This window comes from Penicillium soppii (assembly GCF_028829465.1).
Source record: "Penicillium soppii strain IBT 18220 chromosome Unknown utg000001l, whole genome shotgun sequence".
NCBI lineage: Eukaryota > Fungi > Ascomycota > Eurotiomycetes > Eurotiales > Aspergillaceae > Penicillium > Penicillium soppii.
In genome coordinates, this window is record NW_026643231.1 from 2,370,518 (window position 1) to 2,394,417 (window position 23,900).

General features: G+C 49.5%; 8 protein-coding genes across 8 annotated transcripts; 5 read left to right on the forward strand and 3 right to left on the reverse strand.

Annotated features, from left to right (window-relative positions):
• Nucleotides 1-126: 126 nt before the first annotated feature.
• On the forward strand, nt 127-1,954 carry N7529_000896 (tRNA modification GTPase; the record flags this gene model as incomplete). Its single annotated transcript, XM_057236427.1, has 2 exons — nt 127-405; nt 452-1,954. The coding sequence occupies 2 exons, from the start codon at nt 127-129 to the stop codon at nt 1,952-1,954; spliced, it is 1,782 nt and encodes a 593-aa protein (XP_057103230.1).
• Nucleotides 1,955-3,873: 1,919 nt separating this feature from the next.
• Nucleotides 3,874-4,494, forward strand: N7529_000897 (ankyrin repeat domain-containing protein; the record flags this gene model as incomplete). The annotated part of the gene is made up of 1 exon (XM_057236428.1): nt 3,874-4,494. One exon carries the CDS (start codon nt 3,874-3,876, stop codon nt 4,492-4,494), a length of 621 nt encoding a protein of 206 aa, XP_057103231.1.
• A 900-nt stretch (nt 4,495-5,394) lies between these two features.
• Nucleotides 5,395-5,769, reverse strand: N7529_000898 (uncharacterized protein; the record flags this gene model as incomplete). Its single annotated transcript, XM_057236429.1, has 1 exon — nt 5,395-5,769. The coding sequence occupies one exon, from the start codon at nt 5,767-5,769 to the stop codon at nt 5,395-5,397; it is 375 nt and encodes a 124-aa protein (XP_057103232.1).
• Nucleotides 5,770-7,075: 1,306 nt separating this feature from the next.
• On the reverse strand, nt 7,076-12,428 carry N7529_000899 (formin sepA; the record flags this gene model as incomplete). The annotated part of the gene is made up of 2 exons (XM_057236430.1): nt 7,076-11,144; nt 11,272-12,428. The coding sequence occupies 2 exons, from the start codon at nt 12,426-12,428 to the stop codon at nt 7,076-7,078; spliced, it is 5,226 nt and encodes a 1,741-aa protein (XP_057103233.1).
• A 605-nt stretch (nt 12,429-13,033) lies between these two features.
• On the forward strand, nt 13,034-13,536 carry N7529_000900 (uncharacterized protein; the record flags this gene model as incomplete). The annotated part of the gene is made up of 2 exons (XM_057236431.1): nt 13,034-13,060; nt 13,141-13,536. The coding sequence occupies 2 exons, from the start codon at nt 13,034-13,036 to the stop codon at nt 13,534-13,536; spliced, it is 423 nt and encodes a 140-aa protein (XP_057103234.1).
• Nucleotides 13,537-14,026: 490 nt separating this feature from the next.
• fdh (formate dehydrogenase (NAD+) FDH1) lies at nt 14,027-15,309 on the reverse strand (the record flags this gene model as incomplete). Its single annotated transcript, XM_057236432.1, has 2 exons — nt 14,027-15,088; nt 15,142-15,309. The coding sequence occupies 2 exons, from the start codon at nt 15,307-15,309 to the stop codon at nt 14,027-14,029; spliced, it is 1,230 nt and encodes a 409-aa protein (XP_057103235.1).
• Nucleotides 15,310-17,896: 2,587 nt separating this feature from the next.
• On the forward strand, nt 17,897-21,632 carry N7529_000902 (DUF3433 domain-containing protein; the record flags this gene model as incomplete). The annotated part of the gene is made up of 2 exons (XM_057236433.1): nt 17,897-18,164; nt 18,220-21,632. 2 exons carry the CDS (start codon nt 17,897-17,899, stop codon nt 21,630-21,632), a joined length of 3,681 nt encoding a protein of 1,226 aa, XP_057103236.1.
• A 1,038-nt stretch (nt 21,633-22,670) lies between these two features.
• On the forward strand, nt 22,671-23,816 carry N7529_000903 (sucrase/ferredoxin-like domain-containing protein; the record flags this gene model as incomplete). The annotated part of the gene is made up of 2 exons (XM_057236434.1): nt 22,671-23,066; nt 23,133-23,816. The coding sequence occupies 2 exons, from the start codon at nt 22,671-22,673 to the stop codon at nt 23,814-23,816; spliced, it is 1,080 nt and encodes a 359-aa protein (XP_057103237.1).
• Nucleotides 23,817-23,900: the final 84 nt, after the last annotated feature.

Consider the following 23,900-nt stretch of genomic DNA (forward strand, 5'->3'; position numbering starts at 1 on the left):
GACTGTTAGCCTCAGGCCGCATTTGGTATCAATCATCTACGTCTTATCATCACGTGTAGGTGTGCTTTATCTGATCAACAGGTTACAATATCTTGCCAATTACCAATTTCCAACTTGACCTAATTAATGCGCATGCGAGCATTCCGACTCTTGCGTCGGGTCAGCCCATCAGTGAGCCAACCATGGCCAGCTAGTCGACCGCAACCCTCACCAAAGACATATATCCGACATCATGGCCTTTTCTGTGAATCGGCACCGAGAAGCCCCAGCCAAGCTCGAGCATTCTCGTCCACACGCTCAACCAAATTTATGCTAGATGGAGACTCTACAATCTATGCACTTTCTACAGCACCAGGTCGCGCAGCAATTGCCGTCGTGCGCATATCCGGACCGGCCTGCGTCCCGGTATGCGATCCAATCCACCCGACCCGCCAATACTAATCTGGACCAGATATACAAAAGTCTCTGTCCGAACACATCTCTCCCTAATCCCCGTTACGCAGCACTTCGCACTCTCTACGACCCAACCCAACCCCCAACGCCAAAAACAGTACTCGACGCGGGCGCCTTAATTCTGTACTTTCCCTCCCCACGAACCGTCACAGGCGAAGACATCTTAGAACTACACCTCCACGGCGGCCCGGCAATCACCAAAGCCGTCCTATCGGCAATCGCCTCAACGAACACACCCACTCTCTCCGTCCGCTATGCCGAACCAGGCGAATTTACCCGCCGAGCATTCATGAATGACCGCCTCAGCCTCCCACAGATCGAAGCCCTCGGCGACACTCTATCGGCTGACACAGAACAGCAGCGACGGCTGGCGGTGCGCGGATCCAGCGATGTCCTCGTGCGCCGATACGAGGCCTGGCGCCAGGGCCTACTGTATGCGCGCGGGGAGCTGGAAGCGTTGATTGATTTCTCCGAAGACCAGCACTTCGACGAGTCGACCGAGGAGCTGGTTTCGTCTGTCGCGGCGCAGGTGCGGGCTTTGACTGTGCAGATTGGATTCCATATTAGGAATGCTTCGCGTGGGGAGCTGCTGCGAAATGGGATCCGGGTTGCTTTGCTTGGGGCGCCGAATGCGGGGAAGAGCTCGCTGCTTAACCGGGTTGTTGGGAAGGAGGCGGCTATCGTTAGTACTGAGCAAGGGACTACGCGCGATATTGTTGATGTCGGGGTTGATCTTGGTGGGTGGTTTTGTAAACTTGGGGACATGGCGGGGATTCGAGCGGATGGGTCTGGGGATGTTGTTATTGGGGCTGTTGAAAAGGAGGGGATACGGAGGGCTAGAGCTAGGGCATTGGAGTCGGATGTTGTGGTTGTGGTTGTTTCGTTGGAGGACACTGCTTCTGGTGCTCGGCTTTCGGTTGAGCCGGAGGTTCTCGATGCTGTTAATGACTGTGTTGAGGCGGGCAAGTGTCTCGTTGTGGCGATCAACAAGTGTGACAAGCTTCACACTGCTCTGGACGGCGATGTGCCTCTACCCTTGTTCCATCTCATCCGTGATATCTTCCCCGCTGTCCCGGCGAACCGCGTATTTGCCATTTCCTGCGAACAGGCCAGACGCGGAGAATCGGCTACTACCACAGATCCCGGGAACCTACAGGCCTTTCTACGTGGTCTAATCGCAACTTTTGAAGAAATTGCTTCGCCGCTCGGCGTGGACGGATCTGAGCAATATGATCTTTCATATTGGGAAGATTCTCTAGGCGTGACCCATCGCCAAAGTTCTAATTTACAAATATGTCTCGATCATCTGGATGATTTCCTGTCCCAGGCATCTTCAGCTGACCCCGTCCCCGGGAATGAACCCAACCATGACGAGTCCGAAATCGACATCGTCACCGCCGCAGAGCATCTACGCTATGCGGCCGATATGCTGGCAAAGATCACGGGCAAGGGCGAGAGTGGTGATGTTGAGGATGTGTTGGGTGTTGTTTTTGAGAAGTGAGTACCAGTCCGATATTCTGAGTCTGGGGCTAATGGGTTGCAGGTTCTGTGTCGGCAAATGAAATGTCCAATAGCACGATATGATTCCAAACTTGGTCGGCTTCACGTTCGTATGGGCCATATCAACTGATTGCCGGTTGGTCTGTTGGTTCCAAAGTTCCAATCAAGAAAGCAGCGAGCGCCAATGCGCTCGCATGTTGATGTCCGGCTCTCTAATTCTGATCCGCATCCTGAGATTCAGGATATGAGCTCTTGGCAGGGGCGTTATATCCTCCTCGGCCCATTTCAAGAGACATCTGGTGAAGTAGACAGAAAGTATCTAACGATGTAGGAGAGGTATGGGACAGAATATGCCGCAATTGTATAGATAGGTGAGGATATAGAGCAGTGTATGATAATGTATGATATTTTATTCCTCATAACCAAAAACGACGCCCAAACATGCCTCATTTATAAGAAAAAAGCCCGAAGGTACCTACCTACCTGCCTTGGTCGCCTGGGCGTCATCCAGGCCTCCAGAAAGGACGGCAAGAACGGCAACAAAGCATCCAGCATCCTAGATTAGTCCGTTGTGGGCATCTTCAAAGCCTTTGTCAAACATCAGTTCTTCATCTGAGTCAGGGTTTTCCATATCCTGACGATCTCCATGTCCTAGCGTTTAGATGTCGACTTTTCTGTTTCAATGTGAAGCTCGGGGCGCGCCGTAAATAGCTACATCAGGCACTTAATTACATATTTATATCGTCAGGTCGACAAAGTCAAGTAGATTTGAATTGTCAATGCTACTGTATCAATGTAAATGCAGCTGAAGTTCAGCTTATAGGCTTAGAGAGGAGTCCGAGTTTGAGGTTGAAACACACCTAGGTACTTCTCCGTTAGGTCTTGCTATTTTTTTATTTATAGTATTTAGCTAATTTATCAGTTCACTATTGGCTGGTATGTTACATTGTACATGTTATATATTTATTTGGCTTGCATGAATGTATCTCTATAGGGCGTCTAATACTTCTAAACCGGTCGATCATGTCAGATCTAAGAATAGCGTACCTGCAATGGTATAAGCCAATTTCTTTCTAGAAGAATTGACAATTGCCAAGGTCGAATCAAGTGAAAATCAGCAAATAAGCCGAAAAATAAGAAACCCACGTTGTTTAATTTTCGTCATTGAGAGCTGATGATGTCTAGCGTCTAGGGCTAACAGCCTTGTAAGCCTGAAGCATTGGAAAATATTTTGATTCGATGAATAGGGAGAAAAAGAGAGAACTAAGGCCAACAAGCTCAGGATACAAAAAGACAATAGCACAAAAGAATAAAAGACATCTATGGATAACCACCGATGTGTTGTGCAACCCCTGTCGCCATGTCTTCCAAGATTCTTTTGCGTGCTTTAGCTTCTTTCTTCACTTATTTCACATATTGTCTGGCCATATGTTTGAAGATGAATTGTCTTTTTTTGTTCTTTGTGAAGAGAATCAATTCCTTGCAGGAGTCGACGGTAAATCGGCCCCAAATGGCTGCCCGGCGGTCGTCGTTGGCGTCGTTTTCACCAGAAAGGTCTCCTCCACCCATATATGACTCAATGACAGAGGGACTAGTTGTATACAACATTGCTGGTAAAACATGAAAGAGCCAAATTGGTACAATTGTACCCCAAATGTCACTTCTTCGATTACCCAACGAGCTGCTCCTTCATATCGCACATCTGCTAGAAGATGAAGACATCTCTTCCTTCCTCCTGATAAACCATCGCCTCAGCGGTCTCCTTCAACACTACCTCTTTGAAAAACTTGCAACCAGACATGGAGACTCGGCACTGGCGCTATGCGCCGAACACGGCGCCACAGCAGGCGTACAAAAACTGTTAAAAAAAGGGAGCCCAGATGCAAGAATGCGATGACAACAGCCGAACATCATTAAGCTATGCAGCCGAGCAGGGGAACATGGAGATCTGGCAATTACTCCTCGCCCACAGGCTATCACTCGGCCACAGCCCTGCAAGCACCCCAGACGAGTACCACGGACGTACCCCCACTCAGCTGGGCAGCTGGCGGTGGCCAGGCCGCATTTGCCGAATATCTGATCAAGCAGGGAGCGAATGTCCGCGTAAAATGCATGGATGGACGGACTCCGCTCAGCTATGCGGCCGAGATGGGCCATATTGCCATGGTGCAGCTGCTGCTTGATTATGAAGATCACTCCACCGAAGACAGAGACGGCCTCGTGGCTCTGCATTATGCCGCCTTCGAAGGGCACGAAGATATAGTGCGGCTGCTCGTATCCCGTGTCGCGAATGCGCATTACGGTGGGACCGATTGTATGTGGAAGGCGGCACCGTCCCCGTTGATGGAGGCTGCTCGAGGCGGGCAGGTGGCGATCGTGAAGATGTTCCTGGAGATGGACGCAGGACTTAACGGTTGCGATGGGACGGGGATGAGAGCTCTGCACTATGCTGCGCGGGCGGGCTACGGGGAGCTGTTGAAAGAGAGCGAATGCCATTCCCCGAGTTTCATCTTTGGACAGCAGGGTCCTGGGTGGTATTAGGATGGTGTGGCCTGTCCGACGCCTCGTAGATGCGGTAGACCTGGCGATTACCTCGTTACTGTGAAGTTGTTAGTCACTCACGGCGCAGAGCCTAATATGGTACATAGTGATTATTATGATTGTCCACAGGGCAGTCCCCTGTACTCTGCGGCATGGGTGGGAGCGGAGGACATTGTGCAGTTTCTGATTGATTCCGGGGCCGACGTGAATAAGCCTTGAGAGCGTCGTTTGTATAGTCCGCTTCATGCGGCGGCACAGAACGAACATGTTGATGTGGCTGCGAAGTTTATCGCCAGTGGTGCCAATCTCAATGCCAGGGATCAGGCGAAGCATACGCCCTTGGACCGCGCAGCCTTTGCTTCGAAGTTGGCTGCTCAAGGAAAGAGCAGTTTTGAGTATGCAAATGGGGGCTGGTCGAGTCGACAGATGTATCTTTTTGAAGCAAACATGCAGAGATACCCGGAGTTGGTTGAGTTTCTCATTGCCCATGGTGGTGAGGTTGGAAGAGAAGATATGTTCGACCACCGGTGAATATACATATATACGATAGTACAACACAGGGGGTATCTGGATCCATATCAGTGCCTCTCAAGATTTATCAAAGCACATCTTATATTTACATTTACGTCTAATTTTACTTAACTTTACATGCAAGATCCTTGCACTAAGTACTCAAAGTCTAGAGACCCAATAGTAAAAGTTCATTGCATAGCCACCTTCTATCAATAGTACGTATAACACTGGAGATAGAATATGTTTGCATTTCAGAAGCTCAAGAGGTCATCCCATCACACCCCATAACATAAGGCAAAGGCAAGGCCCTCTCATCATTTCCATCAAGTCGAAGAGCGTCATAACCATAACCCATAACCCATTGCAGACTCCTCCAACCCAGCACGCTCAATGACCCAACCCATCGTATCCAGGGCAATCGTAGTACTCGATGTAGAACTCGCGCAGGGCACCCAAGCACTCCATCCGATCCAGCAGATAAGAACAAGAAGGAGTGTGTTCCGCGTGGTGAAAGAGATCCGAGATCTGAGAAAATTGAGCCTGGCACGAGAAACAGAAGAATGGGTATCGGTCCTTGAGGCGGTTGCCGTAGGAGCCATATTCAGGACATTCGAAGGCGAGAGTGCGAATACGGTCTCTTTTCACACAGCGGCCGTGTTCGAGGTGCCTAAGAAGGGCAGAGAACTCAGTCCAGGATAAATCACAGAACCAGCAGTCGTAGGTTCGTGGATCAAGCTGCATCTCGTGAGACATGTGAGACATGATGGTGGTTGCTGTAGTCGAATGAGGAAGAATAGCGGCGTTGATGAGTAGAGAGGATGATGGAGACTGAGTGATGAATGGAAAATGGAATGATGGTAGGTGGATGGGAGATGAAAGATGGGAGATGGCAGAGGAGTTATGTGAAGTTGAAGAGTCTTATATACTTATCAGTCACCAGCTTGTAGAATGATGCAGTGCTTTCCCAGACTCATATCACATCGATTACAGATCATTTATAACTCTTCAGTACTCTAAGCGTGTATCTACATGTTCTTTCACAGAGCAAATGTCAAACAATCAACTTCACAGATTTTGGATACTACAATGAAGAAGACCAACACGAGATAACCTTATTAGCTACAAACATCTGCATATATATGTGTATATAAGACTATTGTCTCTTCGTCTTCTTGGCGTGAAAGAGCATACTACACGTATATACAACAAATATTATACGCACACACTGTCCGAATATGAACTTCATGACATACATACATTGTCAGAGAAAGACACAACAAAACAACTACACAACCCCTAATGTATTCCATGGGTGACTGCGCAAGTTCATGAGCTTCGGGACGTCTCCCGGTGACTTCAATCACTTGTCGACTCGCACTGAACTTATATTTTTATTGAAGAATGGCAGTTCCTCGCACCCCCAACTTGACGTGGGGATGCAGAGACGAATGTCCCTCTTCCCCAGAGGGGATTGATGAGGAGAAGAGGAAGAGAAGAGAGAAGTTGGGGTGTTTATATACCAGAAGGGCAAGTGAATTTCCTATTTGGGAAGACTTTTTCTTTCCATACACTTCAATCAATACATACAGTGGTATAGTTATATGTGTTTTATTCCTTTGCTTTATCATTGTACTTATTTAGATCTCCATTCAGCTTGTTCCTTAGCATTGTTGATCTCTTCCAATTGCCATCTCAATCACTTCGACATTCCAGGATTATATCTACTCATAACTATCTATCTCTAAAAATCCACAAAAGTATACATCAACAATTCAAGAAATAACAGGGTCAATCAGGCTCAATATGCAATTCAACCTCCAATCATGACAGCATTTCCATGTTGTGAGAGTGAGGGCAAAGAGATTATGTACAAGGAGACAGGGTATGCGAAACAGAGAGAAGGAAACGGTATATCATGACACCATGCTCGTCAAAGGAGGGTAGTGTAGTGAAAACAGAGAAAAGGGGTATTATACAATCAGATTGTAGTGCAGTAGTGTGTGGTGTAATGATGTGTAGTGATGTGTAGTGAGAGTGAGAGAGAAAAAAAAAGAAACATTAGATTAAATCAATCCGAATGACCCTCCTGTTCAGAGACAATGATCTCAGGCGGAGCCTGCTCACCCGGCGGACTAGGAAGCTGGGCATCAGGCTGGGCATCGGGCGAGTCCGGTTCGGGGACCGTCGCAAGACCCCCATCAGCACTGTCTTTGCTACCGCTTGTAGGATTGCGGCGTCTCATGCGACGATTGCGACGTTCTTCGTCCGCGCTTTCGCGTCTGCGCCGCTGCCGTTCGCCGCCTGCTTCAGAGTTACTTCGTAGTCCGAGGAGCATGCTTGCGGCACGATCGGCGACGTCTTCGCCTTCGGAGACTTGCGCTTCCGGTTTATCTTCTTCTGCTGCAACGGGGGGACTGAGAAGACCGTGCTCGTCTTCTTCGGCCGGCTTTTCTTCTTCTTCCGTGTCGGCTGGCGGCTTGGAGCCTGATGCCACGCGGACATTGTGTCGCTCCTTCAGGCGGGCGCGACGGCGGCGGTCGCGTTGGTCTTTGGCTTGTGGGGCTGCAGCTCGGAGCTTCTCGAGGAGTGAGTCCATTGCTCCGCTGGAGGCGGGGGAGTTGGCGGTTTCGGGGGTTGGGTTGTTGTTGTTGGGGAGGTTGGCATTGATGCGCTTGCGGGCGAGGGATGCTTCCGTGCGTTTGCGCGTTTCTTCCAGGGCGGTATTCTTCTCGCGGGATTTCTTCCATTCGATGAGGAATGCGCTAAGCTTGGCAAAGAAATCTCGGCGGGCATTCTCGTCGGCGTTGTCTTCGCCGTAGAAGACCATGATATCATCGTAGGCTTTGACCATCTCGTCGAGGTAAAGTTGCAGCTGCTCTGACTTGCGTCTGGCGTCCTTCATAGACCGCTGGACGACCTGGCTGACCCGATCCTGGGGGTGGAATCGCTTTGGATCGCTGAGGTTTCCGGCATCCAAGCTCGACTGCACGTTCTTGACATTGCTGATGTACTTGGTCGCGTCGGTACGGAGCTGGTCAACATTAACCTTCTGCAGGCCGATGACACCGCTAATCTCATCGAGGAAGCCTTCCCACTCTGGGTACTGGTTTCGAACAATTCGCTCGACCAGATCGGCAAAGGTGGTTTCGTTCTTGTCATCCTTGACCATGCCCAGACGGGCGAGGGAGCTGAGCTTGAATCCTTGAGCCTGCTTATTGGCATCGTTCATGAAGTTACCAATATCAAGAATGAGACCGAGCACGTTCATTAGAGACACGGAGTCCCGCAACGACTCACTGACCCTCGCCACCTCCTTCAGCTTGGAAGAGAGATGCTCATACTCCGGTTCGTAGGAGCGGGTCAAAGCAAGCGCTCTGTTTCTTGCTTTCCAGTAGTGGTTTAACTCGAAGGCAGTATAAAGATAGATTTGATCCTCGCGAGTGATCTCAGAGGGATCCTGTTCACGATCGGTACTGGTCGCACCAGGCCCAGTCCAATCCACACTATAAGGCGCCATCAACTTGGCAACGTTCTCGGGGATATTGCACATTTCGTCTCTCTGCAGGAAATCCATGACAACCATGTTGTCCAGAATATCTTTGTCACAATGGATGATCATACGAGTGACCTCTTCGGCGGGGAATTGGGAGAATTTGGACAGAGCAATTTGGAAGTTCTTAGATAGATCGTTAGAGATGATCTGTTTCTTGGCTGAACGCTGCTTGGCGGCAGTGCTGGCTCCGAAGATCTTGGTTTCCTTGGCCATGAACAATCGCTCGACCTCGTCCAAAACACCCTTCTTGGCAAGATCGGTATACTTCTCTTCCTTCTGCTCTGCTGTTGGAGCGTGTGTGGCCCAAACGGTCACTTGAGGAGTATCGACTTTGTCCCAATGCAGAGCCTTAAGCTTCTTCTTAGGTCGGATAGAAGGCATGTTAATCATAGAGGGCGAAAGTTCTCCAGCCATGTAAGCTGGCCGCCAGCCTGAGCCCAAGCCAGAATTTGGCGGCGGAGGAGGGGGAGGTCCCATTCCTACACCACCTGGAGGAGGGGGAGGAGGAGGCATTCCGACCTTTCCACCCGGAGGCGGCGGCGGAGGCGGCATTCCAACCTTTCCACCAGGCGGAGGGGAGGCGGCAGCCCAGGGACGCCTTTGGCACCTCCTGGCGGCGGTGGCGGTGGGAGAGCCATTCCCCCAGGCGGCGGGGGGAGGAGGCAGACCGACCTTTCCACCAGGAGGTGGCGGTGGAGGGAGAGTAGCAACGCCCCCTGGAGGTGGAGGGGGTGGAAGAGCCATGCCTCCAGGCGGAGGCGGAGGCGGAGGAGGAGGAATGGCCAAGCCACCTGGAGGGGGAGGGGGAGGAGGCAGTGGGATAGTAGTAGCCTTATCTCCAGACGGGGGCAGATCGCCAACAACACCAAGAGCAACATCATCAGTATCCTCAGCATCGAACTTAGGAACCTTAGAAGCAATCTCGCCAAGCAGACCATTAGCCTGGGCTGGGTCCAACCGAGGACGATGCATTTCCACAATGCGAGGCTTCTCGTATATCGATCCGTCATTGCTATCCACAGGGGTATGTTCCTCGTCTTCCAGAGCAGCATCCATCTCGGGAACATGACTGCGCTTCCGATGCACAGAGCCCAAGGAACCAGGGTCTAGATTTCTCCGAACAGACTCGAACTCTTCACTGTCCTCGACCTCGCCATCCATCTCCTCGCGCAACTCACGCAGTCGATCTGAAGGCCCGTGCTGGCCCCAAACCTTGCCCTCGAGCTTGAACTGTGTCTTCGTGCGTTCGAGCTGACGCTCCAAGCGCTCCATGAGACGTTCCCGGTCCATGATGCCAGGCATCTGGGACGGGTCAGCCTCCGCGGCTTCAGGGTTGGCAGCTTTGCGGGCATTGGCAGCAGCAATGTCCTGAGCATCACGGAGCATAAGGTACAGCTCTCTGGTTTCCAATTCATTGCGCTGTAGTTCCTGAGCGCGCAGCCGTTGCACCTCAGAAACTTCTGCCTTGAAAGATTCCGTCTGTCGCTGCTGCAATTCGATGATAGCGGCTTGCTCCTCGATTTGCTTCTGCAACTTCAGAACCAGGCCCTCAGCACCGAGTTCGATCTGCGCGCGCATCTCATCACGCTCGGCGATGGCGGCCTCAGCAATCTGGCGAGCTTCAAGAGACTCATCGTACACGCGTCTCGCCTCCGCATCGGTATGCAGCCGGTCCAACAGGCTCTGCACAGTGAAAGTGAGGCCCTGGCGGAGATCAAGATCCGGCAGTCGCCGGTCCATGGCCACGTAGCTCAGCATCGCGTCGACAAGCTGGAACATACGCAAGCCTTCCTCCCCGGAGTTCTCCCGGATGAGCAGCATGTGCTGCATGGCTGAGAGGAAGTAGTCGTGAGAACGACTGCCGCCAATCTTGGAGGAGATAGCATCGACGATTTGCATGGGATCACTCATGTCCTTGACTTCCCCTTCGATGCTATCCTTCATGCTACTTCCCTCGCGCTGTAGCAAATCCTCGTAGTCGATGAGCTCATTCTCGCGGAAGCGCTCGATTTGCTTGTCGATGACCTCGTACTGGAATCCCTCCATCTTCGTCAGGAGCCGCTTGATTCCACATGATGTGAACTGCGCCCGGATGTGGCATCGTAGCTGGAGATCAGACTCTGCGCCGTCTACGAGCATATTGATCAGAATCATGGTTGAGACGGCATATTCCATGAGTAGGTTTTCCATGCCAATGCCGCCGCTGCGATACTCTTCGCTGGCACCGACCAGACTGCCCATCTTTCCGCGGCCGTCGATTGTCACTTCGACAATACGCATCCAAGCGTCAAACCGGCCGGTTTCACTGTGGTCGTTTTTGACCTTGTCCATAGCTTGTAGCACCTTCTGGTGGCCCTGTCCATCTCCCCAGTGGCACAGGAAGGTGAGGACTTCACTGACGAGTTTCCGAGTATTGAGGCGCGGGGAGGAGAGCGAGCTGACCAGTGCCACGAGCACATTCTGGTGCTCTAGGGCGTCATCTGCACCATACTTGTTGTTCATGAGACCTTTCAGACATTTGGCAATATCATATTCGCGGTCTAAATCTTTATCGCCTGTCGGGGGGCTGGAACAGGACCAGAAGCTTTTCTTCGGTTGGTTTTCAGAAGAACATTTGTCAAAGCAACTTGACCCTGGGCTTCAACAAAGGTTTTCACCCAGCTGTATAATGATTAGTGCTATGCTATGCCAAGAGCAAAGGGCATCCATACCTGATAGGCTGCGTGCGCAGACTGACACTCAAACTTGCAAGTTGCTTGGAGGTAATTGTATCATCCATGACCTTTTTCACATACCACTCCGGGCTACCCTCTTCATCAGCGCGCTCCAGCAAGCCAGACAAACCATCATGCCCATGTGTTTGCCGTGCATTCTGTCGTCTCTTTTGCTCTCCTTGTAATTCCGTCAGGCGATCCTGGTGTACCAAAGTCCATTTCTTTGATGCGGGGTACGATAACATCTGTCTTTTAGCCTGTTCAGGAAGGTTCTGCCAACCTCGCTTCTGCATCAGTTCGAGAAAAAGCTGATCCACGATGCGGTCGTCTCGCGGACGGGTGAGATAATTATCCGGTGGCCGAGGAACTGCAACTGGGATAGGACCTGATATCTGATGCGTGGATCCTGCATTTGACAATCGGCCAGAGCTGGAACTAGGGAGGATATTGTTGCGATCTCCGGAATGCGAGGTTGTGAGAGTGCGGGAAGAGCCATCGGAGGAGAAGTATGATCCACGAGTATTAGAAGAAACGGAGGAGTAAATGCTGGTTTGGTCGAGGGAAGTGCGAGAATTCGAGGAGGAATCAATAGAAGCGGAATTATGGTTTGGCCCGCTCGCCGCGGAGCTACCTGGCCGACCCCATTGTTGATATCTGGCGCCACGGTCACCGGAGGTACTACTACTGATAGTTGTATGCGGAGGTGGACGAGGGCCAGTTGGGTGCCCGGAGCCATTTGGGGCAGAGGTAGACGTCCACGTTGGATATTGATGGTAATCTGCTCCAGTCTTGCCGAGATGGTTTGGCGACGGTTCCTGGCGCGATGAATCCGGGCGAGTCATGTTGTCGATTGGAATCGGGGTCCTATCTGCGGAGAGACTGTCAAAGGGAATTGAAGTGATCACGCCAGCGGTTGGAGCGAGGCTGTTTGGGTCCAAGTCGTGCATCAAGTCGAAAGATTGAGTGGACGAGCGTTTAGAATAGCGGGAAGAACGTGAGCCAGGTGCACTGTTGGCCGGGGGAGCTAGGCTATCGTAAGACCCTCCGTAATTATCATATCGATCCTCCGTCGGCTTGTCCTTGTCCTTGTACAGCTTGCGTCCGAAGAATGACTTTCCTCCCGGCTGTTTCACTTTGTCGGCTTGCGCGGGCATTTTGTGTTAGATGATAGGGCAGCATAAGGGCCTTGCACACTCTTATTAATTATTCGGGTGGAGCGTCTGTCGCAACCGGAGTCGGTGATGACATTCAAGTGGCTCTGTTGTCCCCTGGTTAGTTTACCCGGTACAGCCCTGGGGATTGTCGCGGAGGGGTAAGTAGTTCTTCACGCACCCCACGTAAAGCATAAAAAAGGGAGAAACAGATCAAATCAAATGTCACGAGATTATTGACGCCAGGATCAAAGCCCGAGCGTCCTAATCTATTGAATTATTGATTATTAGGGGGTGGACCGGAGAAACCTCCGGCCGGGCACGTGAGATCACGTGAATGTGACAAGGCAGCCAATTCAAAGAAACTCGGAGATTAATTCAAGACTGAACTGAATGGATGTTGTATTATTGACTTTGGGAGATCTGCATTGCACTTGTTGTCCTTGACATGGTTGGTCTGCGAAACTACTATTGACCCAACCTTCAACCCCATCTCCCCCGGACTCGGATATCAACTCCGCCCGTAATTACAATCCAGATCAAAACAACTACCCAATTACACCTCCTGAACAAGCACAAAGTCAAATCAAGAGAGAAAAAGAAAGACGATGGGCTCATCAGGAGTCTTAGCAAAGGTACACCGCAGCCATTATATCTCACTTTCACAACTAACACCCCCTACACGAACTAAAACAATAAACTAACCAACTCCCAGACAATCCTAATCCCCGCCGCAATCGCATTATCGATCTACATCCTGGCATCATGCATAATTATCCCCTTTTTCCACCGCTACCACCAACGCTACTCCCAATACCTCCCAATACACAGTATATCAGCGCATACGCTCTCCCTACGTGACCGCATAGCAGACGCCGTAATGCATTTCTTCCTCCCATCGACATGGCAGCGCGGTGCAGACATCGCAGACAATGATAATATCAGTATCGATGAGGAGGAAGGTGAGGCCTTGGTCGGAATGAATATGGATGCTGCCAGGAGGGGAACGCTGGACAGGAGACCGGACATGGGCACGGAAAGATTGGGGAGGGATCTTGAGGAAGGGTTTATGGATGACAGTGATAGCAATAGTGAGCATGCCAGGAATTAGTGTACATATGTATATTTGGAAGGCACTTTGAGCGTGTGGCGTTTGGGGATAGAGCTTGTTTAGATAGCTTTTGCATTTAAAATATATGTATTCTGTACATACTATACGTATATCTATACACTGAGATATGGCATTGTAAATCAGATCTCAAAGTCACAACTATATATCCATCGATCAATACTAAGCATCAAGAATGCCCAAAACAGTTCTAGTGCTCGGCGCTCCACCGAAAGACTGGACTCTTGAGATCTTCGGAGCTCCACCGATCATCGTTTCTCAAATTAAGAGAGGGGTACATTGTACAATGTATATTACATAGTGATATGGGGTTAAATTACAATGTTGTCACCAAGGGAAAGAAGTAAAAGTAAAGAAATATTATTCATTGGTATCGTGATAGATGCTACCTGTTACAGCATCGCCCCTTTAGAGCTTATAAACACTTAAAAATAAACAAGAAACCCAAGAGGGAAAAGGCAAGGAAACTTTTTTACTTGCGCTGACCGTAAGCCTTGGTGGCGTACTCACCCTTGTGGACAATCAAATCCTCAGGGCGGTAATCCTCACGGCCGGAAAAGTAGCTGTCCAGAATGTTCTTGGTACCGTTGGCGTAGCGGACCTGAGCATCGATGGAAGTACCGGACATGTGGGGAACCATGGCGTTACCGCCGCCCCAGGGGTGCTCGGCGTAGCGGAGAGGGTGGTCCTTGGGAGCGGGCTGGGGGAACCAGACATCACCACCGTATCCGCGGAGGTGGCCGGACTTAAGGGCCTCGGCAACATCCTCCTTGACGACAATAGCACCGCGAGCGGTGTTAACGAGCCAAGCACCGGGCTTCATCTTGGAGATGAGTTCTTTGTTGAAGAGACCGCGAGTCTTCTCGTGGAGGGGGCAGTTAATGGTAACGACGTCACACTGGGCGAGCATCTCCTCGAGGTCATCGACGCGACGACAGCCAATCTCCTTCTCGGCTTCGGGGGAGAGGGGCTGGTAGTCGTAGTAGAGGAGCTCCTTGCAGTCGAAGGGCTTGAGGCGGCGGAGGACACGCTCACCGATACGGCCGACGGCGACGGTACCGACGACCTTGCCCTCGAGGTCGAACTCGTTCTTAGCGACGGCGGCAACATCCCAGTCACCGTTCTTGATCTGCTCGTGGGCGGGCACGAAGTTGCGGACGAGGAGAAGGATAGTCATCACGACGTGCTCAGCGACCGAAACGACGTTGGAGCCAGTGACCTCGGCGACAGTGATACCACCGTTAGTGGTATTGGCGGCGTTCAGGTCAACGTGGTCAGAGCCAATACCGGCAGTGACGGCAAGCTTGAGCTTCTTGGCCTTGGCCAGACGCTCAGCGGTCAGGTAACCGGGGTGGAAGGGAGTGGTGATGATGACTTCAGCGTCGACGAGCTCCTTGTCGAAGGTGGAGTTCTCGCCCTCCTTGTCGGAGGTGGTCACCAGGGTGTGACCTTGGTCCTCAAGCCACTTGCGGATGCCAAGCTCGTTCTCAGTGGTACCGAGCAGCTTAGGCTGCTGCTGGGAGTGCTCACCACCCTATATCATGGGTTAGTCGTTGGGTATATCAAGTATAATTTGGGACAACTTACATCGTAAAGGACGAGAAGAACTTTGCCCTGGAGATTGGCAGTCGCGGTTAGCGTACGAACACCGGAAATAGGACCAGCCAATGGTGAAGTCCGAGCGAAAGAGCTGGATGGCTTGAAGGGGAGGAAGGGCCGTCTTAATTGACGGGAAAGGGAACGAATAAATACCATTGTGAAGTTTTATAATAATCAAAGATATGTAGTAAGTGTGAAGAGTATGAAGCTAGAGAAGAGGTTAGCAGGATGTTATATAGGTTGAGAGTCGATGAAGTCAATGTCCCGAAACGGCGTTGGAGAAACCAGATATCGAGACAAGCAACGCGGGGGGGAGTGTGGGGAATCTTGCAGATGGCAGATGGCTAGAGGCAATCTGACATAAGGGGAAGAGGGGGTGCATAGTGATAGATTAATAATATAATGATAAATGACTGACTTACTTCTGATGGGTGTCAAGAGGATGATGAAGAAAGAGAAATAAAAAACTGGCTCGATGGAGCTGATTATATAGACACGAGGCAGCCCCTCTCTACCATCAAGTAACCAAGTAACTTAGTACTAACCAAGTAGCCACAGCATTACACCCCTCAGAGTGGAAACGCAAGCACACCGATGAGGGTCAAAAGGGAGCTACGGCTCGGAGTGAAAAAGGTGTACCCACTCGGAACTCTAGATTCCTCTCCGCACGAGGGGGAACCGTTTTTATTCGTCTTTCAATAGATTTGGTGGCCTATGATCGTCGGATTAACATCGAACCTTGTTGGACATACAAGGGTGATCTCGTATACAGAATGGTATACTTTTTCTCAGCTATTTTACATACGTACATGGCACATGTACATGTAAGTAAATGGAGATTGGATAAGGAACGTGCGGGGTGATGTAAGTGACTTTCGTCTATAACAAATCTACATACATATGTGTATAAAGCTCTCTCTACACTATATTTTTTTTGCCATTGTCTAATAACATGTGTGTACTATACAGATGTAGCCATATTGAATCATACTTGTAGCCTTTGTATCCTATACATTACAACATAGCATCATGTTATTTCCCCGCAGTGGGGTAATTAATGGATTACCTAGTGAGGGGTAATGCCCTCCAAAAAATATACAATGTATTGTGCTTGCCACCAAGACATGTATACTGTAGAGACCAAACCTCAATAATAGTACCATCTCCAATCCCCACTCGAGCTCAATTGATCCTCTTTCTCCCAGGGTACTAAAACACCCCAAGTTTCCAGGTCCCTCAACGTTCCTACGGCACTCCTGCCGAACTATGTCCGCCCATTTGCCGAACTTCGGCCTCTGGCTTTCTCCAACTCCGGAAACAAGGACCCGCCACATCCACTACAATCAGCTATCTCGAACTGACTCCTCGCGAGGAGGTTTTGGAGAACCATCTGCACCGGGCCCACTGCCACAATACTAGTGTGTGAAAGTGGCCGGGACACGCAATTCGGATTGACAGTTTCAGCCCGGACGGCATAACCGGATCAAGAACCATCTCGCCGACGAATGGGTTCTGGATTTACTCATAATTAACCATTGCCCACGGAAAACCTGACCCATTCTTGAATTTATTATGTGAGGTCCATCTTTTTTTGGGCAATTATTGGGTTGTTTCTATTTTCGATAGCAATTGACCTTACGACCGGGCAACAAGACAAGCTGTGATTTGAGCATAAACTATTCATCGCAATGCTGCAATGAAGCATGAAATCAAAAGAAAAAAAACAACAGAATTCTCAACCCAATTTCTTCTCTAAATGCTAATGCTACAGCTGTGAACCTGACCGAAATCTAGCACCCTTACGCGACTGGCCTTCGAGCGCAAACCCCCAATTATCCACGCAGCCCAGCTACGAACAATGTCTTACAATCTTATCAATGTTACATGCGTTCGTGTTTGATGCGCTGGCATTCCCGTATATAATATCGCATGACCGGTGCGGGGTCCTTCCATTCGCCACGGACCAACCGCCCTTTTCGCCCCAAATTCTAGCGAATCCTTGAGCTCCGCTGCGTGGGTCACAAAAATGCTTGGTTTTGGTCAAATGAAACACCATGGATTTTGAGATTCTACAGTTCACAATTTACAATTGTGTTTTGTAGAGTATGGGAATTCGAGACCAGATAAAGCGAGAAATTGTCACAATCGCAGAATCTTCGCCTGCGTACAAAGCGCATCGTTGCATCATTGTCCAAGACGAAGCGTGGACTTGAAGCTCATACTTGTTTCAATGACATCCTTTTAAGGTTTTAGAAACAGATAGGACCATGGGACCATCGAAGAGCTACCAAGCAAACACTGCAAACAATACAACTATATTTATCACCATAGGGTTACCCAGTTATGGGTGGGATTAAAATTGTAGAGACCTGACTGTTAATGGCCTGGTGAGCCATGAAGATGACATAAGACTTGCATAAAATAACTCATATATATGACACAAACTGACTAGGGTCAATTCTCAGCCCCCAAATAGGCGCCTAAAGGGACCTTTTAGTCCAATGGAATCCGATGCCAAGACGGAATCTGCATACACCATGGTATTCACCTGTTGATCAACATCAAATCAGGTCTCACAGACCCTTGATCAACACCCGTTCATTTCATCTACAGTATATTGTAATCTTCCTTGATCCACTGTTTCTGTCAGATTTTAGCCATGCAAAATATTTTTCCCCTTTACCATAAAAAGCCCTTGCATTTCTGCTTTGTTTGATGTGACCTGAGTCTCTCTATCTTCAGTATGTCGGCAGAGGAGCGTCCTGTGGACGCCAAACGGCTGGTCAACTATTCTCTCGTGGCCAAAAATGAGGACGGCGACAAACCCCGCCCACTTTGGACGCCATTCTTCTTACGGCGTCCGGTCATGATAGTCTTTTTGATTGGCTTTCTGTCATGTCTAGGGGCACTGGTTGCGCTGTATGTGTACACTCAACGCCAGAATCACACTCTGGGTATCAAGAGCGACGGAGATAAATATTACTACCTCTGGACGTATGGACCGACTGCAGGTATTTAATTTTTTGATAATTCGGTTATAGGATAAACATTCTGATCTCTTTATAGTGTTTACACTCCTCGCTGCTGGCTGGAGACAAGCTGAATATCGCGCTGCTCAGTTGATGCCATGGGTTCTGATGCATCGCGGCCCGACCCCAGCTTCGCAAAGCATTTTTCTCGACTACGTATCGAAGTGGAACGTTGTTTCCCTCTACAAATCTCTTAAGCAGAGACACTTTCTGGTGTCTCTCTGCGTGGCAGGATCACTCATTCTGGACGGCATCACTGTGTTTTCCACTGGTCTCTTTGAGTTGGATTCAGTAATTGTTACCCGTCCGATCGACTTAATGGTACTCAATAAGTTTAGTGGAGCCAGTTTGGACCCTTACGCGAACGACGCCAAGTCCTTCGCCGCCTGCATGGCATTTACAGGTCGCAATATGAGTCGCTCTTTTGGTCTGTATGAGGATTATGTTTATACTCCTTTCCAGCCAGCCAACTTGCATTCGAAAGGAAATAACACTATTCCTGTGGATCGGAACTACCAGGCAGATGTAGCCATCATCGAACCTTCCCTTGATTGTCAAAATGCAACCGTCTCTTGGGAGCTGTCCACTAACAAATATGTTACGGGCAAAACGCCCGTATACAAAACCGCCGACGGCTGTCGTTATCAAGCAGAGAACATGCCTACCGCGATGTTGGAGTCGGAAGCTGATATTGGTATCGAGGTGAACCTCAGAGGGTGTCAAGGCCAAAGATTCAACGATTCTAATACCAATGGTTCCCCACCGTATTCCAACAACTGGGATGCTGATTGGCGGATATGGGCAGGCATTTCTCCATCGGTAGCCAAAAATATGTCGGATTCGAATGGGTGGGAAAACCATCCAATCCATGCTACTGTATGCAAGCCACGTTATAGTGTGTACCAGGGCCCAGTGAGGATCTGGCGCGAGGCCGGAGAGAATGCAGTTTCAGTGGACATCCAACGGGAGAAACTGAATGTCACAGATGCAATCGCTGGTGTACAGGCATCAAAGCTCATGTACAGCGGTTATCAGTCAGCGTTGCTGGGATCCTCGTTAGTTTCTTACCTTATATCCCCGGTGGGCTTTCAATATACCTTCGCAGCAAATGGTACTTCAAGGAGTGATTTTTGGGAAGACCCGGCGGTCTTCAGTGATGCTCTGACTGGTTCTTTCTCGTGTCTCATGCAGCAGACAGTGAAGAATAACGTTCTACAAGATGAACCACATCATATTGAGGGAACGGACCAATTGATTGAGGACCGACTATTTGTGCGTCAGATGTCGTTCTGGCTGATGGCAGCTTTATTAGTCATGTTGAATGCTGTGGTCGTCGTGCTTATTTGCTTCTTTGTTCCTGTTGCTGTATGCCCGCGAGATATAGGGTCTATTGGAGGACTCGCTACCATACTCTCTCAAAGCCCAGAGTTCATGGTTGCGTTTGGTGGGTCACAGTTCAAATCAGAAGAGAAAATGGCGGAGTCTAGGCTGGGCCAGACACAGTACAGTACTTTGAGTGATGCGAAGGGGGCATTCACGCTCCTTTCACAAGATCAAACTACATCCCAAGAGTCTAGTAACGATGGGCACTGTTCACCTGCCTGGTGGCACCCGTTCTCGTCCAGCTGGTTTATTCGAATTACTGTGGTCATCATTCCACTTGCCGTGATCATAGGCCTCGAAGTTGTCTACCACGTCTCTACCAGTGGGCATGGGATAACCCTAGTGGATGGAAAGTCGCCTTATATTCATTATATCTGGGTCTACATACCGGCGTTGATAATGTTTATCATCCGTTGTCTTTTCACATCCGTCGAATTTGGCTCACGCATCGTCCAGCCCTATTCTCGTCTCCGCGAGGGCCTTGCTCCACCTGAAACTTCGATTTTAGAGAACCAGCTACGCAAGATTGCCCCCTACGCCGTCTTTGATACCCTTCGAAAGAAACAGTGGGCACTGACAGCAGCCACAATGTCTCTTCTCCTCGCGGCCATCAATCCTATCGTTGTCTCCGGTCTCTTTACAGCCAAATCCTCCGAGCCCACATTCCCCGTGAACCTCACACAAATCACCCGCTGGAATCTAGGTGACCCTGTCCCTCCCACTGAAATCATGAACTACTGGAAGTCACGAGGCTTTGATATCGACTATACAGCCGGTCTTATACTTAACCTCAACCTCTCTGATCCCCAATGGACATACAATAACCTGGCCTTTCCTCAATTCGCACTCACCAGCAATGATAGTCCGATACCAGAAACGGGATTTATTGACGCACGCATCCCCGCTCTCCGCAGCCAGTTGGCCTGCGAACTAGACCCGGCGAACAGTGCCTGTGAGGTCAGCAGGGGGGCATTATGGTGCGATATTGACAACCCTTGCTACATGGATTTCAGTAGCACTGGCAATGTGAATAATCTGGACTATGTTCTCACATACGCCGGTAGGCCAGCTGGGAATAGTTATCCCTCAAATTGCTCTACACATAGTATGCTGTACGGTAAAAAGGGCGAGGGCAATACTACTTCCACTGGTTACTATGATGATTACCGTCATTTCTACTGCAACGCCACAATGGAAGTAGTCGAGGTCGATACAAAACTCCAGCTTCCTTCACTTTTGATCGACACGGACACCCCGCCCAGAATAGTTGAGAGCTCGGCTCGACAACCATTCAAAACAAACGCTTCTTCATTCCCATCATTCGACGAAATGATTGATTTCTTCTTCGCAACCGATGCTAAATTCAACGACGCCTTCTTGGCAACGATAGTAGAAGGCACCAATGGCGTCCCTTTAAATGAACTTCTCAACCCGGACACATTAGTCGCACGCATCAACGTGGTTTGGGGAGTCCTCATTGCCCAACTACTCAATACCAATGCGAGAGAATCTTTCAGTAACCCATACAACACGACATATTTTGTTGAACCCGCCACCATGGAAGCACCTATCTACACGGGCATTTTACACGATGGAAGGAAGTATCTTGTGCAAAACGAGATCTCAACTCGAATTCTGGACGGAGTGCTTGGAAGCATGGTTCTGTGCGCGCTGATAGCGCTGTTTGTTATGCGTACTAAGAGGGTTCTTCCTAAGAGTCCGACTAGTATTGCTTCTGTTGCGAGTTTTTTATATGGATCGCGCATTCTACGCTCTGCCATTCCCAGTGGCTCGGAATGGTGCTCGGATGAGGAGCTCAAGAAGCGAAGAGTGTTTGAAGGAAGCTCGTTCTCGATGGGTTGGTGGGAGGAGAAACAGAGGGATCGCACCGGGTCTGTTTCTTCTAGTCTTTCCAGTGTGTCTGAGGATGAGTTTCAGGAGCAGGAACAGTCTGATGGAGTTCAGACTTGTTTGAGTGACGAAGACGGTCTCAAGCGGCGGACTAGATTCGGGATTGATGTTGATATTGCGGATAGGCCGTTGTTGCGCAATCCTTCTCCTGTTTGAACACGCAGGTTTTATACGATACACCTATACGAGAATCATTATGAATGTAGGATAAGCTTTGCCTCTGAGCTCTATCGTAGGCTTCTCATTCATGTTCATCACCAAAGGACCGCAATTTCATGCTAAAAGGTCTTCCCAAGCATCCACATTTAGACAAAATATATCAAGGTAGCTATTAGCATCTTCTCGTCACATTTCTCATAGATGTCAGAAACGTCTCGGCTGCATCGATTCTTCCCACCTCCATCTCCATGTCTTCTCGTGTCACTGTTGTCCATTGTAGGACCAATTCATCGACTGCTTTGTCCACCGTGATAACAGGTACAAGCGCGGACTGTTTAGTATTTGTGGGAGTTTCTCGCTGTAGAGTATGATTATCGGCCCTCGGTAGAAGGAACGAATCTGCCCCGCGTACATTGTAACATTCAGCATCAATAACATGGTAGCCTTCAGCCTTTCTAAATTACTCTTGAGTAGATCCAGATCCGGGCCATGAAATGCCGATGTAAGTTTTTGAGATCCGCGCAGGAGCATATTTGTTTTTTTTTCCTGATCATGTTTGATCTCATTGTTGATCTTCTCAAAATGACCTTACATTTCTTCAAGACATCCTTGGTGGTCGCAAAAGCCGCAGGCGAACAAAGCTTTGTCTCGGAGTATTGTTCAAGGGCGCTGGCAAGCTCGCGGAGTACACTGCAAGCTCGCGAAATATTACTGGACAAACTTCGCATCGAGTCATTGGCATCTTTCACGGGGCAGTAGACAGAGCACGAGGCAGTGCATTCTCAATTGATTCATGATCACCACCAAGAACGTAGATATTATAGTTATAATCAATACATACATATGTACATCAAGTGTAGTAAACAAATCAAAGGCGGCAATTGATAATCAGCGAAACTCCGAACCGAGATCTCGGACTCTGCGGAGATAACTCCGGATTTCTTGCAATCCTTTAAATTCTTTAGCATTCCTTCATGTCCAAACGAGTCTACTGTTTCACTCATTTTCTCTGAATTTGTAAAGAATATTCATCAGATGAGGCTACGAACAACCCTCGCGCAATCGTATGCGCGACACTGGAGCACACCAACATACCGAAGCCGCGGGCCCATTCGCCAACTATCCAGCACTCCAACCCGAAATAGCAGGTTGCGCGCACGCCTGGAGATTCCCCCTCCATTTCCTGTGACCAAAAAATGCCCAGAACCAAGTTGCAATTGTCCACCTACGCCCGCCCTGCCTGAGGGTTTACCGATCGATCATGAACAAGCGTTGAATGGAACCATGGCTGCCTATGCGCAACAGCTATTGGTTTGCACAGGACAGCCGGATTGGACAAGTCGAATCGAAAATGACGGTGAAGATAAAGGTTGGGGTCACCTTGTGAGAGGCCTGAAGAACTTACTTGGTCGTGGCGGGCCATATCTCGACGTACGTGAGCAATTCGCTTGTCTCCTATAGATCGCTGAACTATTGCTAACCAGCGTGACTTTCTAGCCCTTCAATAATGTCCTAGTGACGGCTTCATCCATTGCGCCAGCTACAAACTCCTCCACCTCCGCTTCGGCATTCCTCTTCCCTAGCTTCAAATACATACCCTCAATACCCACGGAAATTGCATCCACTCAAACCGACTTGACGACTTTTGTGCGCGCTTATCTTCTCCCCGAAAGCCTTCATGACATGCATTCCTCCCTCCCCGCAACAAAACAAGCAGATATGACCCGATCCCCGGACCTAGCGGCAAACTTCCCTGAAGTAACTGATATCAACCACTCTCCTACAATCCTTATCTGCGGCCATGGAGGACGCGACATGCGCTGTGGTGTCATGGCGCCTGCCTTGGAAAGCGAATTCCGGCGCGTGCTAGAGGCACGGGGATACACTTCCGTGAACAGTGACGGAACTACAGTTGATGCTCCCACTCATGCCAATATTGGCCTTATCAGCCATGTTGGAGGGCACAAATATGCGGGTAATGTCATTGTCTACATCCCGCCTAAGATGAAGTATGGAACTTCTTCAGAGCCTCATCCGCTGGCGGGTAAGGGTATTTGGTATGGTCGCATTGAGCCTAAACACGTCGAGGGTCTTGTTGAAGAGACAATTCTCGGCGGTAAAGTGGTGACTGATCATTTCCGAGGTGGCATCGATAGGAATGGCGATATTTTGAGGATTTAGATGGGACAAATCCCAATTTTCACAGACATTACTGTACGATTAGCTATTTGCATGTCAAATAAGAGAGGAACAAAAAAGAGATTC